This window comes from Ptychodera flava, chromosome 16 (genome assembly GCF_041260155.1).
Source record: "Ptychodera flava strain L36383 chromosome 16, AS_Pfla_20210202, whole genome shotgun sequence".
Taxonomy (NCBI): Eukaryota; Metazoa; Hemichordata; class Enteropneusta; family Ptychoderidae; genus Ptychodera; species Ptychodera flava.
In genome coordinates, this window is record NC_091943.1 from 5,429,842 (window position 1) to 5,444,982 (window position 15,141).

Consider the following 15,141-nt stretch of genomic DNA (forward strand, 5'->3'; position numbering starts at 1 on the left):
ACAGGATCTGTGACTGTGTGGAGAGATAACCCACAATCAACTTGACGGAATTTTTTTTTGCAATACTACGACACTATTTTCACGTCAATCAGTTTGAAAGCTATGGCCAATGTCAAGTCACTTCCGCTGCGTATGTTCGTAGTGGTGGTGGTGGTGGTGGTAAGCAAAACAAAATAACTTTATTTTTTTCTGTATAAAACTTTCAACATCCACTCTAATCATTGTCACCCCTCTCAGCAATCTCCGGACAGAGATTGCGGCTGACTGGCAGCGTGTTTGCAAGGTTATATCTGATTGGTCGATTGTCACTATTCACAGCAACTTAGGGAGTTTATTTGTATTATTTCATTATAACGGTACGATTCTGCCAACCAATTGGATAACAGCTTCGAAATCGCTGCGAGTCGGCCCAGAGATTGTAGCGGCGTGGAAAATTATAACCTAGCTAGGGAGACTCAGCAGTTGCCACGCTAATCTCTGCCACAGGCGACGGCTTTGGTTTGGGCGCGCGGTCAACGACTCGGGGACCCTCTAGCTTGGTTCGAATTATCCACGCCGCGCTGCTGCCCCACTGCGCTTCAATCTCTGTGTGGAGATTGCCCTCTCAGCTCTAACTAAGCTCCAAAAGTTTAAGATTACAAACGGGTAACGTTTATTGAAGAAATACGTAAAATGTTTTACTTAAAAGTTTCCATTGTCAATAGTACTACCTTTTCAACAAAGGGTGCTTTGTACCGTAATATCTGCTTACACGTGATTACATATATTTCACAATTAAAGTCAGTTGCAGCCGGCCAAATATCCGAGACAAAAACAATTATTATCGTGATGTCTGAGGGCGCTCTCCAATAACACAGTCAATCACCTAAGCTCGTGCAATCGGATGCGTCTCGAACTCATTCTTGTTGTCAAAATGCACTTTTGATATTCTTTTCTTGCTTATAGTGTCTGCTTTCAGAACATTCAGTTTATCATTTGCTTTACTTATTTACAGTTATGTAGATTTGATTGTCCATGTTGATTGTAGACTTCTATCTTCACAAAATTTTCATCGTGAATAAATCTTTACCCCCCCCCCCCACCCCGCCTTCCAGAAAAACTCTTGCAATTGAGTCTGAATTGTCATTTACCGAATCTATCCTTTTCAGAATATATACATATCGCATACATATTTCCATTTGATTTTGTAAAAAATGTCCGTAAACTATCTCTCTTCTTTTATATGTTGATGGCTAAGTGGTGGAATTGAGGCAAAACCTCCCAGAACTTTTATCATTCTCACAAATTTTTTCTTGTCACATTTGATTTTGTACAAAATATACGAAAATGATCCGATTGTCTTCTGCTGTGTTGAATTAATGGCAGTGTTCATTTTCATCGGAGATGACAGATCTCGGCCATGCGAAAAGAAAATAGCCAATGGCAAGTCCCAGCACGATGGATAAAAATAGCCACACGTTATACGTCATCACAACCAACATCAAACAATAGCTGATGATAGCTTGGAGAAAATGCAGACAGGTTTGAATCAAATGATTCCAGTTAAACATTCCTTGGGTCCAACTCCTGAGAATAAAATGTAAAGAAAGTCACATCCAGGACACAGATTCTTCGAAACGTTGAAATGCTTTGAATAAATCATGTAATTTTTGTGCAAGATCACAGATCGACGAATGTAAAATAACACTGGTGTGAATGAATGTTAATTCTGTAACATGGAAATTATAATCGTACACTAACTAACAAGATCGCATAAATTTCAATTTATAGCTAGAACAAGTGTGACTTCTAGATTCTCTCTGTCTGTCTTTCGGACTGCCTGTCTGTCTGTCTGTCTGTCTGTCTGTCTGTCTGTCTGTCTCTCTCTCTCTCTCTCTCTCTCTCTCTCTCTCTCTCTCTCTCCTTCTCTCTCTCTCTCTCTCTCTCTCTCTCTCTCTCTCTCTCTCTCTCTCTCTCTCTCTCTCTCTCTCATACTTACACATCTTGTTGTCCACCTCCGTCAACGCCATAATCCTGCCCTGGTGTTCTGCGACGACGCATTAAGATGTGGCGGAGTTGCTTCAGTCCCTCGTACAGTATAGCACAGATACCGACCACAAAACACGAGCCAACCAGTGCTGTAAGCACGGTAGAATGGTTATCAGTAGTAGCTACAATGATTGGCGTTGTACATGGTGTCGAAGATGTTCGACGGTCGTTGGATGTTTTCACGCTGTGTCGTTTATAGTCCTTCTTAAATATTGCCAGCCTTACTAGTTACAGAAGGATGCAATGTTTTGATGTTTTAAAATGACATAGGCAATGATAAATTGGTTGCCAACCAACTGTCTTATGGCCTTATAAATCCTGACCACTAAAAGCAATAATGTTTCATTTCCTACGATGCGCAATCTATGACCACACATCAAATACATTTATATTTTTAGAAGTGCAATGCGACTCTTACAATCGTACTTTCATCAGAACAGCAAAGTGCGATGTATCACTGCGAAGCTGTTTCCCTTAGCGCAAAACGGAGACTTAAAAGAAATTTTCGTGGAACGTTCACCTTAGCTGCTGCAGTACTTGAAGATGGGAGAAGTGCCATGGCCATCGACAATAAAATTTCATAGCTGTTTACTTACCTCCAGAGGACATTGGGTGCCACTCGTAGAAGAGTATATAGACCATGTAATCAAAATGAAAGTACATTTTCATCTGATGAAGATAAAAGTTATAAAAAAATGTGTGTCAAATGAAATCTTCATTTGTACGGTTAGAAATGTTTCTGGTGTCTTGCCAAAAAATCAGTTCGCATACGCGAGGGGGGGGGGGGAGCGTAGAGAGCGCCCTCGAGCGACGGATCTGCCAGTCTAACGGCCGGCATGCGTATACAAGAATAGTTAAAGGTTATGTATATTGCATATTTTCATCTACATTAGTACAGTTTTTTATCTTTTACCTCATTTTTTTTACACAGGCCCGGCGAATATTCATTATTTAAAGCAATACTTGCTTGGATCAAACCATCGTGAAAGAAAGGTTTTTAAAGTATTGTATCTCTTCATAGGGATAGAAAAACTACAAAGTGAAAGAGCCTTTGTTCTGAATGTGAAGAAACGCTGGCAGTCGGTCTTAAAGAGGACGCAGAAATATGACACTGTCTTGATGTGACGTTTTAAGTTGCAGATTAAAGAAAGTTAATGTTGTGTGATATTTAAGGGGAAATCAGTAGAGTGACGAGTCTTCTTTCATGTTTCTTGGCAAGGTAGTAAGTGTGTTAATCTGTAAAAATTGTTCTCTTAAAGTGCAACCGTCGATCCCTAACTTCATACTTGGTGTTCAAAACTAGCCCACAAACGTTACCATTGGTCCTACAAGATAATTGTGTTAGCATTATATTATTCTTCCACGTTTGAAATAAGACTCCATATTCTCAACCTGTGCGACCATTCAACAGATTTACTACACTCATTCACATCAACTTATCTCGACAAATCACGCTCAAGGACAGAACTTACGCCATGATCAGAGTGACCAGGGTCGTGCACGTGTTCCGTCGGATGGTGATGTTCTGTCGGGTGGTGATGTTCTGTCGGGTGGTGATGTTCTGTTGGGTGATGATGGTGCTCTGTACTTGGATGATGATGTTCCGTGGAAACTCCCGTTGAATGCACGTGACCAGGCTCGGTTGTATTCATGTGTTCAGAGCTTGCTGTTGGTTCTTCGCTCTGTAAAGAAAACATAATTATTCGTATAATATAACGCCAAGGAAAAATTTGTTTCCTGTCATTGACATTTCGAAAAAACGATGTTATTTTCTGTTGTTAATTTTCTTTTTTCTAACGGCTTTGGAGTGAGATTATGGAATTTCTGGATTTTTTAACCGACTACAAAATTATTTTCTCTTCTCTCCTAAGATTTCATGATTGGTATCGAGGTAAGGCAGCGCAGCTACACTCGTAAAGTTAGTTGATTGGACCACTGTAGTTGAACCATTCTGTGAACCGTTTAGACTTATGTTTTTTTCGTCAGTCGGATATTTTATATAATGCCATTGTGAGGAGTTTATTTCACATGCCATAAAAATAAGATGATTGTAATGCTAGCGATGATCACAAGTAAATCTGAGGCTTGTAAATCTACATTGTATCTCCTCAACACTAATTTGTGGTAAATGACGCCCTCTATGGTCATATATTGGGATTAATATACTTGTATCCCTGGCAGAACTTTTATTCATGTACAGCAAGAGGTGTAATCACAGCTGAATCAAAAATTATTTTACTCAATGGATTTAAATCATTCTTCATACTACTTAATTTTTGATGCAAAATAGAAGTGTTTACAGGATTCCCTCCGTCAAATCGTGATTTTTTAAACATGACAACCCTGTTTGTAAGAGAACTCTCGATTGGCGGAGAGGAAGCTCTCCTTATGGCAGCACAAACAGTCTCTTGAGGTTTGTGGAGGTTTGTCAGTGTACCGATAAGTACGCATGGGTAGGCAGGTATAAGTAGGTTGGTGGCTAGACTAATAAGTAGTAAGTGCTGGTACAAATGGAGTTACATTGGAAGACTAGACAGCGCTAACAAACGCGTAGGTTACCTTAAGGATGTACGATCGGAAAAATATAAGCGTACTGCGCCGATTTCCGCGCAGAAATGTATCCATAGTAACCACGCGCGCATAGTGACGTTCCGAACGTTTTTGCGTTGTACAAAATGTTGTCTGCAGGTAAAGGAAAATCGCGTCGAGAAAATGTTCAGCGTGCCCTCAAAACACGCTGGAAGGTACGAGAATTCAGCAAAGAGATAAAAAAATGCAACATGACCGTAGCCTGTACAGCGTAAGTCAGAAGTGTGACGTCTGATTCGCTATACAAGAACACGTCGTGGTTATAATTCCAATGGTAGTGCACAGGGGCTCACAAATGGATATATAAGTCAATATTACAGCGTTTTTCTTTCTTTTTCAATGTTACAAATAAACTAGCTGAGCCTGAAGAGCACAACACTTGTGTAGCTGTCTTTTGTGTAGCTTGTATTGGCATGTATAGTGCGCCCTCAATAGGGAGTGTGATCATATGTAAATGCGACCTTTGGTTCCGTGACCTCTAGCCATGCCTACTTCCCTCTCCATATGGCCGGCCATGCGTACAGACGTCGCTGTGTTTACTGACGTCGCTGTGTTTAAGCCTAGCGAGGACAGGAAGTAGGAATGGCTAGAGGTCACGGAACTAAAGGTCGCATTTACATATGATCACACTCCCTATTGAGGGCGCACTATACATGCCAATACAAGCTACACAAAAGACAGCTACACAAGTGTTGTGCTCTTCAGGCTCAGCTAGTTTATTTGTAACATTGAAAAAGAAAGAAAAACCGCTGTAATATTGACTTATATATCCATTTGTGAGCCCCTGTGGGTAGTGTCGCTAGTAGACCTACCGGAGAATGGAAGAATGGCCGTCGCATTGTAGATTTGAGTGGACTAGCAGAAAATCTTTACACTTGTGTCAGTTGTGGGCTTGCCTTTACGATTGTCATCGTGTATTGGAGAAACGCCAAGTTCACGGCCTCGGCTCCTGGCTCCACGTAGTGTGTGACAACTTAGCCTACTTAGCCTGCAGCGAAGTCAACCTAATCCCCACCGATAAACGTCACGGCAATAAATATTACGTGATTTTTTGTATGCTGTATTAATATATAGACTCTGAAAAGTAGAAGAACCTAACAGTCTTTGCTTTGTTCTGTCATTTCCCTCTCATTAAAGTTTACAGGTAGGCTTGAATCATGACCATGACAAGGCCACTGCAGGTAGCCACTGCATGCAGGTCAGCAGCATTTGAAGAGCGCCCTCGCGCGACGAACTCGGGAGAGCATGGTTTATCGCCAGAACCTGTAAATCCTAGTTAGATTTTGCAAAATTGTGAAAAATCGAGCTCGGTGACCTACTAAACAAAATGTGGTTTTGAAAAATTCACAAAAAGAGCTATTATTTGGCAAAGTTTGAGAAAATTGACATTAGTAGAAACTATCAATAATTAATAAATTACCCTCTCCCATTCCTAAAATTTGGGGCATATTTGTTGCAATTTTGGTTAAAAAATAAATATGATGACTTTTTACTCAATTTTAATATAAGTGAAATCTTCAAAGTAGCTCAGTGTATAATTTCTTTATTCCTATACAGTGTAAACGTGAAAAATGCAATCATGATATAAATATGAAAATGATGACCTGTTTTATTGATTTTTAGTGATTTTGTAAAAAACAGTGAATTTTTAATGTCATTTTGTAAAAAAACAAGCGCGGTGACCCCATGTTTTTTTCCCAGTTTTGGACTATTCACATATGTAGGTATTCAAAAATCCCCATTTGAAAAAATTGACATTACTTTTACTTTTTCCGATCGTACATCCTTAAGGTAAAGGGCGACGAATTCGGACGCGCACACGCTTTAGAACGTTTCTGCGCAGATTTAATCCAGCCTGCCGCAAATGGGTTATTTTGTAGCGCATGTATTTAACATCACCTGTCATTGTTGAAATTGCGCTTTTACCTAATTTTTTGACCCAGTGTCTTAGAAATACATGTGACCTATAACCTTGTCATATTTTGAGCCCCTAGGAAGCTGGTTTTTATTCAATGTGAGCGAAAAATTAACATTTCTCTCCCATTTATATTGCGCAAATTACCCATTCACCTGGAGATATTGTAAAAAGTAGCGTGGTGACACCCTTTTATTAAAAGTGTAAACTAAATGGTATTATGTCAGGAGTTTATTCGCCAAGTTTGGTCAAAATGACACCATTCAAAGCGACAGGAAGAAAGTTCGAAAATTATGTAGTGATATAATTTCGATATCGTCATTTTGTAGTCGATACTCATGTCAAAATTTCTTCACAAACATTATGAAAACTATACATTCGATAGATATGGATCTTAAGTCTTGGTATTTATGAAAATTAACTCATTTGCTAAGCGTTTTATAATTGCTTTCTTTAGTTTAAGTGAATTATATCATTTTTATTTATTTCTAACGACGCCATTTTAACGTCCGTTTCCATGGAAACAAGCGTGGTGACCCCCATTTTTTATTTCATTTTTGCACTAGCACAACTTCCAAGAATATTTGTGCAAAGTTTCAAGAAAATTACACCACAACTTAATTTTGACGTGATTCGTAGTACTTCACCTTAAAGGTGGAGTTGCACGTAACACAGTATATTTTGCTCAAAATCCCCTTTTTGCTAAGGTTCGTTCAATTTTAAGCGATTTGAGTTCACCTTTTAGCTTGTCAAGCAGTCGTGAGTTAGGTGAGAAAGAAGTGTAAATTTATGCGATCACCCGATTTCCTGGAATTCTTTTCTCTCAATTTCAAGATTTCAAAACAATTTCACTCCACTCTGACTGGGTCAAATTTTATGACATTTTCACATTATGTTATTTAAATACTATATAAAAAACTGACTATTTTGTTTGGCACTTTAATTTTGCTTATCGTGATTTTAAACACTTTTTGAGTGTCAGTCTTTCAACCCCTGCCATTGTGACGATATATGATGCAAAATCAAATAGTCATTTTTGTCTACATATACTCTTGTTTCTAGTGAAATATTAAATTTCAGAAAATTGAATCAAGTTTTTTACTAAAGTCAATTTTTATCATTAATACCAAAATTGAGGTTTTCTACCCCAAATATATACTCCCTTCGTCCTTCGAATAAACTGTTTCTACTATACTAAACGTTAGATTCTCTGTCTTTTAGAAATATATGGTATGAGGGGGTTTCCTCGCCACCTTAGATGAGAAATATTCCTTTGAAGAAAAACTGTGTTAGTTTCATGCAACTCCAACTTAAGTGTCTTTTTGCAGGCTGACATTGTAATGATTGTTGTGTTATTTAAATGACTCAGTCCGAGGGTCAGAGGGCATTGCCGTAACTTTATCTGTATGTCGCACGCACGGAAATCAGAAGGGAAAACGTGCATGAATGGGTGAGGTCAAGGTAACGGGTACGGATCACGATCCCTTGGATCACGATTTGCATTGTATGAATAACCTAATAGGGTGCATCACTCAGAATACTTCAAAAATCAAGATGCAATATTTCCATATTATACCGACAAACCATAACACATCGGTCCTTTAGTTTACTTCTGCTAAGGACAGTAACCTTGACAATCACATGCATGGTATTCAACTGTAGCTGTGTACAATGGGAATTTTTTCTGAATTGTTTCAAAACCGTCAGTTTGCTGTACCATGGACATATAAAAAATTACGTCCATAGCTGTACTGTAGCTGACTGCTGAGTGGGCCCCGTTTCTCAGTGTTGGTCTGAGGTCTTGTTCGCACTTACCGTTTGCGCGAGGCTCAGCTCCGTCGTACAGGCTCCAATGAGCACGATTATGAGTGCAGCATTTGAGTATTTGAACAACATCTTTGCCGTTCTGTATGAGCAGCCAGTACGTAAAAAGGGAGCGCCGACGTGTGTGTTGTTCTTGAGAGATCTTAATCCAGTACTGGCTTGAAAACAATGATTTACCCTTAAGGTGTAAATCTTGACAGACCGGAGCTAAAGTTCACTCTGTCAACTTTACGCTGGTGTCCTCGTCATATTGAGGACACCCAGGTCAATCATTATCCAAATGTTGAAATAACACGATCGAATGAGATTGCACTTCGATATAGAGGAACAACGGTCAGATGGTTTGCATGTGACTCGTGTTGTCAGATGACGTCATCGTCCATAGGACATAGACATTTTGTCACCTTTACCAGGCCAACTTAAACAGCTGCCGGATTGAGATATCCTATCTATCCTAATTTCAACCACACAACAATGAGTTGCATAGACGAAATAGAAGGAATAAAATATATTTCGCAATAATTGAACCGAAAGCGAAATAAGGCAACATTTCACAACATCGTCGCGCAAAACTTACGCAATCATGACAATAAACTACCAGTATTGAGAACACCTAGTGGACTATTTTCTACGCTCAATCATTGAAGAAGGCCAACGCTTATTACTCTGCGCTTTTTATGGATTCCCCTCATTTTCCACTGTTCGTACAGACAGCGTGCTCTCTGGGACCCATTTGAGGGCCACGGGGACAAATAATGCCTTTAGAGGTTGCTGGGCTATTCTATTGCAATGGGGTCAAATAGATAATACATAAAAACTAACACACATAAAAACACTAGTTATAGCTGTACTTCTTTATTTTGAGTGTCAGCAAGACCTTTGTAGTTGTCTGTGGGATTTGCATGGACATCTGACGGGGCAACAAACATAACTGTCAAAGTCTGTTAAAACATGGATTTTGTTGCTTGTTTACCGCACCGTGACAAATTTAGTGCAAGGAATATTTTTCCTGAAACATTATCCTGAAAAGCAATGTCCGGATTTTTCGTTGGCTATTTTGTCCGTGACTACATGTCGCATAGCAATAATCATTGTTTCTTCATGAAGTTCTGGTCTTGTGAAGCCTCATGAGCTGTACTTTTTGATGTATTTTTCTGTGTTGTTGTCCTCTTTGTGAAATGCACTTTTAATGTCACGTCCAAATTATTTTTATTCCTCTTACGGTCCGTACGTGTGTTTGTGTCCAATATTTTGTTAAGGACTATCAACAGTGCATATTGAACATTGTGCAAAATATTTTGTGCTTGCAAGTCTAATACTTCCTATTTCAACACACTTAAGGGAGAAAAAAATAAGGAATTGTATGTACTGGTTTCTAGAACGAAAACTATTGAAAAATTATCAAAAGTTACTGTATTCGTGATTTTATATCCTTATACAGAAATACCATAAGACAAATGATATTTGCAGATTGCACTGACCATATGTAATATTTTATTTGAATAAGTTTGATAGGTTTTTACTTTACAGTAATAAGAGAAAAAAAAACAGTGTTCAGAAACTACAGCAGTTGTTTACAAAGAACGCCCAGTGAAATATCCCTTCCATGCTCAAACCAGTGTTGAGTTACAAGACGCTACAGGTCAATTGAGGGCGTTCGTATTATGCATAGCAAGTGGCCAACAACAGCTTTTACACTTCTAAAATGTATCGCAAAATGTTATCACCTCTCTATAATCGAGTTCTTACATCATTTTTATTACTTTCGCTGGTAAACCGATATTTTTCGACTTAAATCACCGTTTATTTCTTTCTGCATTGATGACAGTTTTGATAACCGTTTTTAAATACAGATTATGAACACAAAAACTTAAAGTTTACAAAACATTCAATCAATATAATAAAATGTCTTTCTCAATTTTATAAACATTACTAGCTGATCAAACGTGACCGCATAAAAGTTTACAAAAATAATTAATCACTATTTTAGTCACAGTGTATTGATCATACATTTCAATATATTATTTACAAAAAAAAGTTTACCATATTGTAAATCGAGTGAATAATTATTCATGTACAAGGTCGAGGTCCATTATACTATCTTTATATGATTAAGACAATTTCGATCGGGATATCACTCTATCCATTGTAAGATTGACGACAAAAGAAGAAAAGACAAAAAAAATATCATGGAATGTAGGCGCATCCAACAAATGAAACTAGATATCGATGGCTAGCCTCAGACGTTACCGCCGATGGTGACATGTCATGAGAAATCGAGTATTCAGAGTAACTTTTCTTCTTCTATTTCTCTAAAGTAAAGAGTTCAATTCAGTCGCCGAATCTTCATTTTAGCGCGTTTAGAGTAATCGCGGACTTGTCAAAAAATGTCACAAGGAGAATAATCCGTGCTTTACTTGTGGCGAGATAAGCTTAAACAGAGACAAATTCTCACCGAATGACACCAGATATGTGATCTTGTCACGTTGATCATCTTCAACATTCAAATGCAAGTGTTGGCAATTAAGACGTTTTCTCTGCACATAGTATGCCTAGCCAACTGTGGATTTGCCAATCATGTAAATTCGTTCGATGTTCGGAAATCGTAGGCAGGATGCCCTATGTAAATTTGACTTAGCATAGTTATTGAACATTGTTGAATAGAACGTGGAACTGACAACGAACTATTCATTTTCACGATATGCGGGATTTGGCTTAATGGTTCCCATTTCATTTTGCTCCTGGCCATTCTTTTCGTGGCATGAGCTCGTTGTTGCTTTAGGCCAGGAAAACAAGTAATAGCCTATAGCGAGTCCCAAGACGACTGATAGAAACAGCCACACGTTGAACGTCATCGCCACCAGCATCAGAGAGTAGCTTAGGGTCAGTTGGACAAAGTGGAGGCAGGTTTGAATCACGTGACTCGAGTTGTTGAATCACGTGACTCGAGTTGAACATCCTCTGGGTCCAACTCCTACAGGAAGGACGAAAATATAGCTTGAAATGATCCCAATGTCTTTGGGACTCAGTATAAATACTATGATAAAGTTCTTTTTATTTCATATCGCTTCACAATAATATCTTTTTCATTTTTCATAGGTTTGATGAGGTATATATATATTATGTGAGAGGGTATGTGTTTGTGTGCCGACGATTTCAAGACCTGTCATGATATAGGCAGATTGAGGAGGGCTGTAAAGAAAATCAATATTGCCGAACATAAATTAATGTTTGGGCTGGAGGACAATCCCATACTGTCTCTAATCAACTCGAGTTACTAGAAATATAAGCTATCGACAACATCAGAAACTAAGTTGACTTAATCAACGCTAGATATCTGCTTCAGATGACACGTTTTCCTTTAAATATGCTAATTTACAAACAGCTTCCAAACGTTGTCGGAGGCGCATACTGAGTTCATAACAAGAATATTAGCTCTACGAGTATTTCAAACCGTAAACATGACGATGTCAGTAAGAAGGGAAACGGCACTTCCTTCAAACAATATCTGCAAAATGACCGTCAATCCCAATTATTTAAACAGTGGCATTATCTATCGCCCCTTTTCTTTATAAGTACTTAGCTCTTACATTTCACTATCGCCCCCGTTGACGTCACTTGTTGATTTGTCTGGTGTCGCTTTTCGACGCATCAAGATTTGGCGACTTTCCTTCAATCCTTCGTACAGTAAGGCACAGATACAGACGATCAAACAAGATACGATCCATGCTGAGTAAGAAAAATATTAAGCATCAATTTAACAAAATGTTTCATAGCTTGTTTTATCTCACTTTTAATCACTTTTGCGTTTCTTGTGGAAATACATTGAAACCAGGCGTTCAGAATCTATAAGACAGAATAATGGCACCTCATCTGTACAGTTTGTATCTTACGAGTTTCTGGTGTAACTTCTGGATCCTGCCAAATACAAGTAGACACAATGGTGTAATTAACAACAAACTTTTCTCGGTTATTTCATGACGGTAAATAAGCCAAAGGCAAATACGATAACAAACGATTTTGTCGGTTTGTGTGTTGATATGCTGCGTGCTTTTTCTTAGTTTTTTAGCATCTGTCTTGTCCTGTATTTTGCTTTGCTCTGTACATTTTTTATCCACGGCATCTAGTCAATGGGCTCCGCCTGTTGCATGTCATTATAAATAAATAAATAAATAAATAAATAAATAAATAAATAAATAAATAAATAAATAAATAAATAATAAATAAATAAAAACAAGAATAACTACTCTACCGATACAGGAATTTGTGGCTAGTGGAAGTAACCTATGAAATATTTCACGGTGAGTTTCCAAGAGGCACATTTCTTTGAATTAGATTAAAATAGTGAAGAAACAAAAGCTTTATCTCACCGCCAGTACTGCTCGGATGCCAGTTTTGGAAGAGGATGCAGACCTCGTTAAAGTGGAAATACATGTGCATCTGAAAAATAATAAAGTATTGATTAATTACATTAATTTCATATATTAAGCAATGTCCACATTACCAGGAGAGAGAGAGAGAGAGAGAGAGAGAGAGAGAGAGAGAGAGAGAGAGAGAGAGGATTTTTGTACAGTTTGTACATTGCAGAAATACAAGTCTGCAACGGTAAACAAGGAATTATACAAGGGGTAATTAATTGGGCTGAGAGAGAGAAAAGTAGAACTGTGATGTAATTAAACCAAGTTTTCACTGCAAGAGAAGAAAATTTGATATAATGTTGACTATAACCGCCCATGTTTACATGTAATGAGTACTTGTTTTCACGCCAAGAGTAAAAAAGGGACCACAATGGTGGCTTCACTTTGCGTATTCTTCATCACCGACAACGAAGGGTTTCATAAGCTGATTGTCACCGGTGGAGTTTTATAACTTACGGAGTGGCCTGCAGTATCTTCCGTTGGGTGGACGTGTCCCGGATCGGTCGGATCATGGCAGTGATCATCTCCTGACATTGGTGGTTCAATCTGCAAAGACATATATCTTAGAGTTTACGATAAGATATATTTATTCCAAATCACACAGTAGATTGAGAGGGAGGTAACCGAAGCTGCGTTTCAGGGATTGACGGGATTCGTCAATTTGCGTTGAAGAAGTCAATGATGTTAGTCTCTTTACTATGAGTTATCTATCAGTATATCTATCTCCCAATCTATCTCCCAATCTATCTCTCAATCTATTTATCTATCTATCTATCTATCTATCTATCTATCTATCTATCTATCTATCTATCTATCTATCTATCTATCTATCTATCTATCTATCTATCACCTTACCAGTCTACACGTCGAGGTCCAAATCCTTCCAAACATGTTAATAATTTTTTAGTTAGTCCACGAATGCAACAACACACAACGGAAGGCAATGTACAGAAAAAGATATAAGGTGAGATAGATGGAATTCAAAGAATTTATAGAGATTGTGTTGCTATGTTTATTATCATATCATGTTGTAATCATGATTGATCATTCTTCTTTGCAGTTCACGAATTACCACCAGCGACAAGTCAATGTGTGTGACAGGGTTTAGTTCATGATCGGGAGGAACCTCTTCCGGATCCAAAGTTGGAATTGCTATCATAAGAATACTTAGGTATACTGCATTGTATGTGCTACCCTCAAACTGGTTTGATCTGATGATGTGCAGTTTGTATATTTCAATAAATCTCTCCACTGCATGGTGCCACCCAGTATTGGAAGCTGTCCAGAAGAGCCTGTAAACGTAGGATCCGTACACACCAACCTTGCATTCGCGACTACATTGTCTTGTAATTTTTAAAAACACATAATGCAAACATCATCCTCCTGTTAAGTATAGAACTAGCATTTTCCACGGTAGTTGACTTGTCTGTACGTACAGTTCACTCAGAATGGACAAAGTCCGTGTAAGAATAAACGTTTCTTGCCGCGCAGCAACAATTCATACTTACCGATTGGGCGCCGGTCAATGCAGTGAATGCAGTGCAAATAACTGTGGACCATATTATAAAAAGACTGTGACTGTAACGAAAGCCCATCTTGTCAGTAGAGTGGCGACAACTAGAACGTTCGGATCACCTTAGAACAATATGCGCGAACAAGAGCCGGCTAGACAACTATAACCCAGTCTGCACCCATTATCTGATTGGCCCTCCTACTTACATGTTGAGGTCAGTAAATCAACTCGGTCAAATAGCGTCAACATCACAATGTTACCTGATGTTGCCCTGTCGAGTATTAAGCCCTGTCATTGTTACTAAGGGACAACGTCCATCGTGACATGCAGCACATTAAATCAAAGACCCTAGTCTATCATTAACTTGTATTTTGATCATTTTTAGTTTGTATTTTGATAGTCACGCACTACATCACACTTTGGCGTTAGTGCAATTATCACTACGGTAGAAATGCCCTCCCCTGGCAAAGGTTTCCGGACGCGAGGTTTCTGCTTCGCTGCCTAGAGGGATTCATATTGCAGCGCATTAAGTATATGAAGTTTTCTCTGTATTGTTTTCTGAAAATCGAAATGCTTTTACCGATAGAGTTAACACACGATAACGGAGCCATTGCGAATTTCAAACAGTGGTGAACTTTTAGATGATTTGTTCTTTAATCCGATAAATCTACCAAGCTAAATCTTACCTCAGATATCGTCTTCTACGGTCTATTACCTTACAAAGATGTAACATTCTTCACTAATATATGAACCTAGTCTAAATTTTTCTCTCAGGAAGTGATTCGTTATTCAGTAAAAGATCCTGGGGCTCCGTATAGATTCCGAAATACAACAAGATTGTATATTCCCTCACA

General features: G+C 38.4%; 2 protein-coding genes across 2 annotated transcripts; both read right to left on the reverse strand.

The window, feature by feature from the left end:
* Positions 1 to 628: 628 nt before the first annotated feature.
* LOC139152615 (high affinity copper uptake protein 1-like) lies at positions 629 to 8,870 on the reverse strand. Its single transcript, XM_070725856.1, has 5 exons — positions 8,348 to 8,870; positions 3,501 to 3,710; positions 2,625 to 2,697; positions 1,979 to 2,117; positions 629 to 1,566 (listed from the first exon to the last, which is right to left on the reverse strand). Exons 1-5 carry the CDS (start codon positions 8,426 to 8,428, stop codon positions 1,356 to 1,358), a joined length of 714 nt encoding a protein of 237 aa, XP_070581957.1. The 5' UTR covers positions 8,429 to 8,870; the 3' UTR covers positions 629 to 1,355.
* Positions 8,871 to 9,819: 949 nt separating this feature from the next.
* LOC139152616 (uncharacterized) lies at positions 9,820 to 14,528 on the reverse strand. The gene is made up of 5 exons (XM_070725857.1): positions 14,283 to 14,528; positions 13,231 to 13,320; positions 12,727 to 12,796; positions 11,947 to 12,085; positions 9,820 to 11,330 (listed from the first exon to the last, which is right to left on the reverse strand). Exons 1-5 carry the CDS (start codon positions 14,367 to 14,369, stop codon positions 11,135 to 11,137), a joined length of 582 nt encoding a protein of 193 aa, XP_070581958.1. The 5' UTR covers positions 14,370 to 14,528; the 3' UTR covers positions 9,820 to 11,134.
* Between the last annotated feature and the right edge of the window lie 613 nt (positions 14,529 to 15,141).

Excerpts from the sequence above, each read along its gene's own strand:
- LOC139152615 (XM_070725856.1), bottom strand. The coding sequence starts at position 8,428 with ATGTTGTTCAAATACTCAAATGCTGCACTCATAATCGTGCTCATTGGA. Across the intron at positions 3,711-8,347 it reads AGCTGAGCCTCGCGCAAACG|AGCGAAGAACCAACAGCAAG; the intron begins GTAAGTGCGAAC and ends TTTTCTTTACAG. Across the intron at positions 2,698-3,500 it reads CTGGTCACTCTGATCATGGC|ATGAAAATGTACTTTCATTT; the intron begins GTAAGTTCTGTC and ends TATCTTCATCAG.
- LOC139152616 (XM_070725857.1), bottom strand. The coding sequence starts at position 14,369 with ATGGGCTTTCGTTACAGTCACAGTCTTTTTATAATATGGTCCACAGTT. Across the intron at positions 12,086-12,726 it reads GCATCCGAGCAGTACTGGCG|CATGGATCGTATCTTGTTTG; the intron begins GTGAGATAAAGC and ends TTTCTTACTCAG. Across the intron at positions 11,331-11,946 it reads AACGGGGGCGATAGTGAAAT|GAGTTGGACCCAGAGGATGT; the intron begins GTAAGAGCTAAG and ends TCCTTCCTGTAG.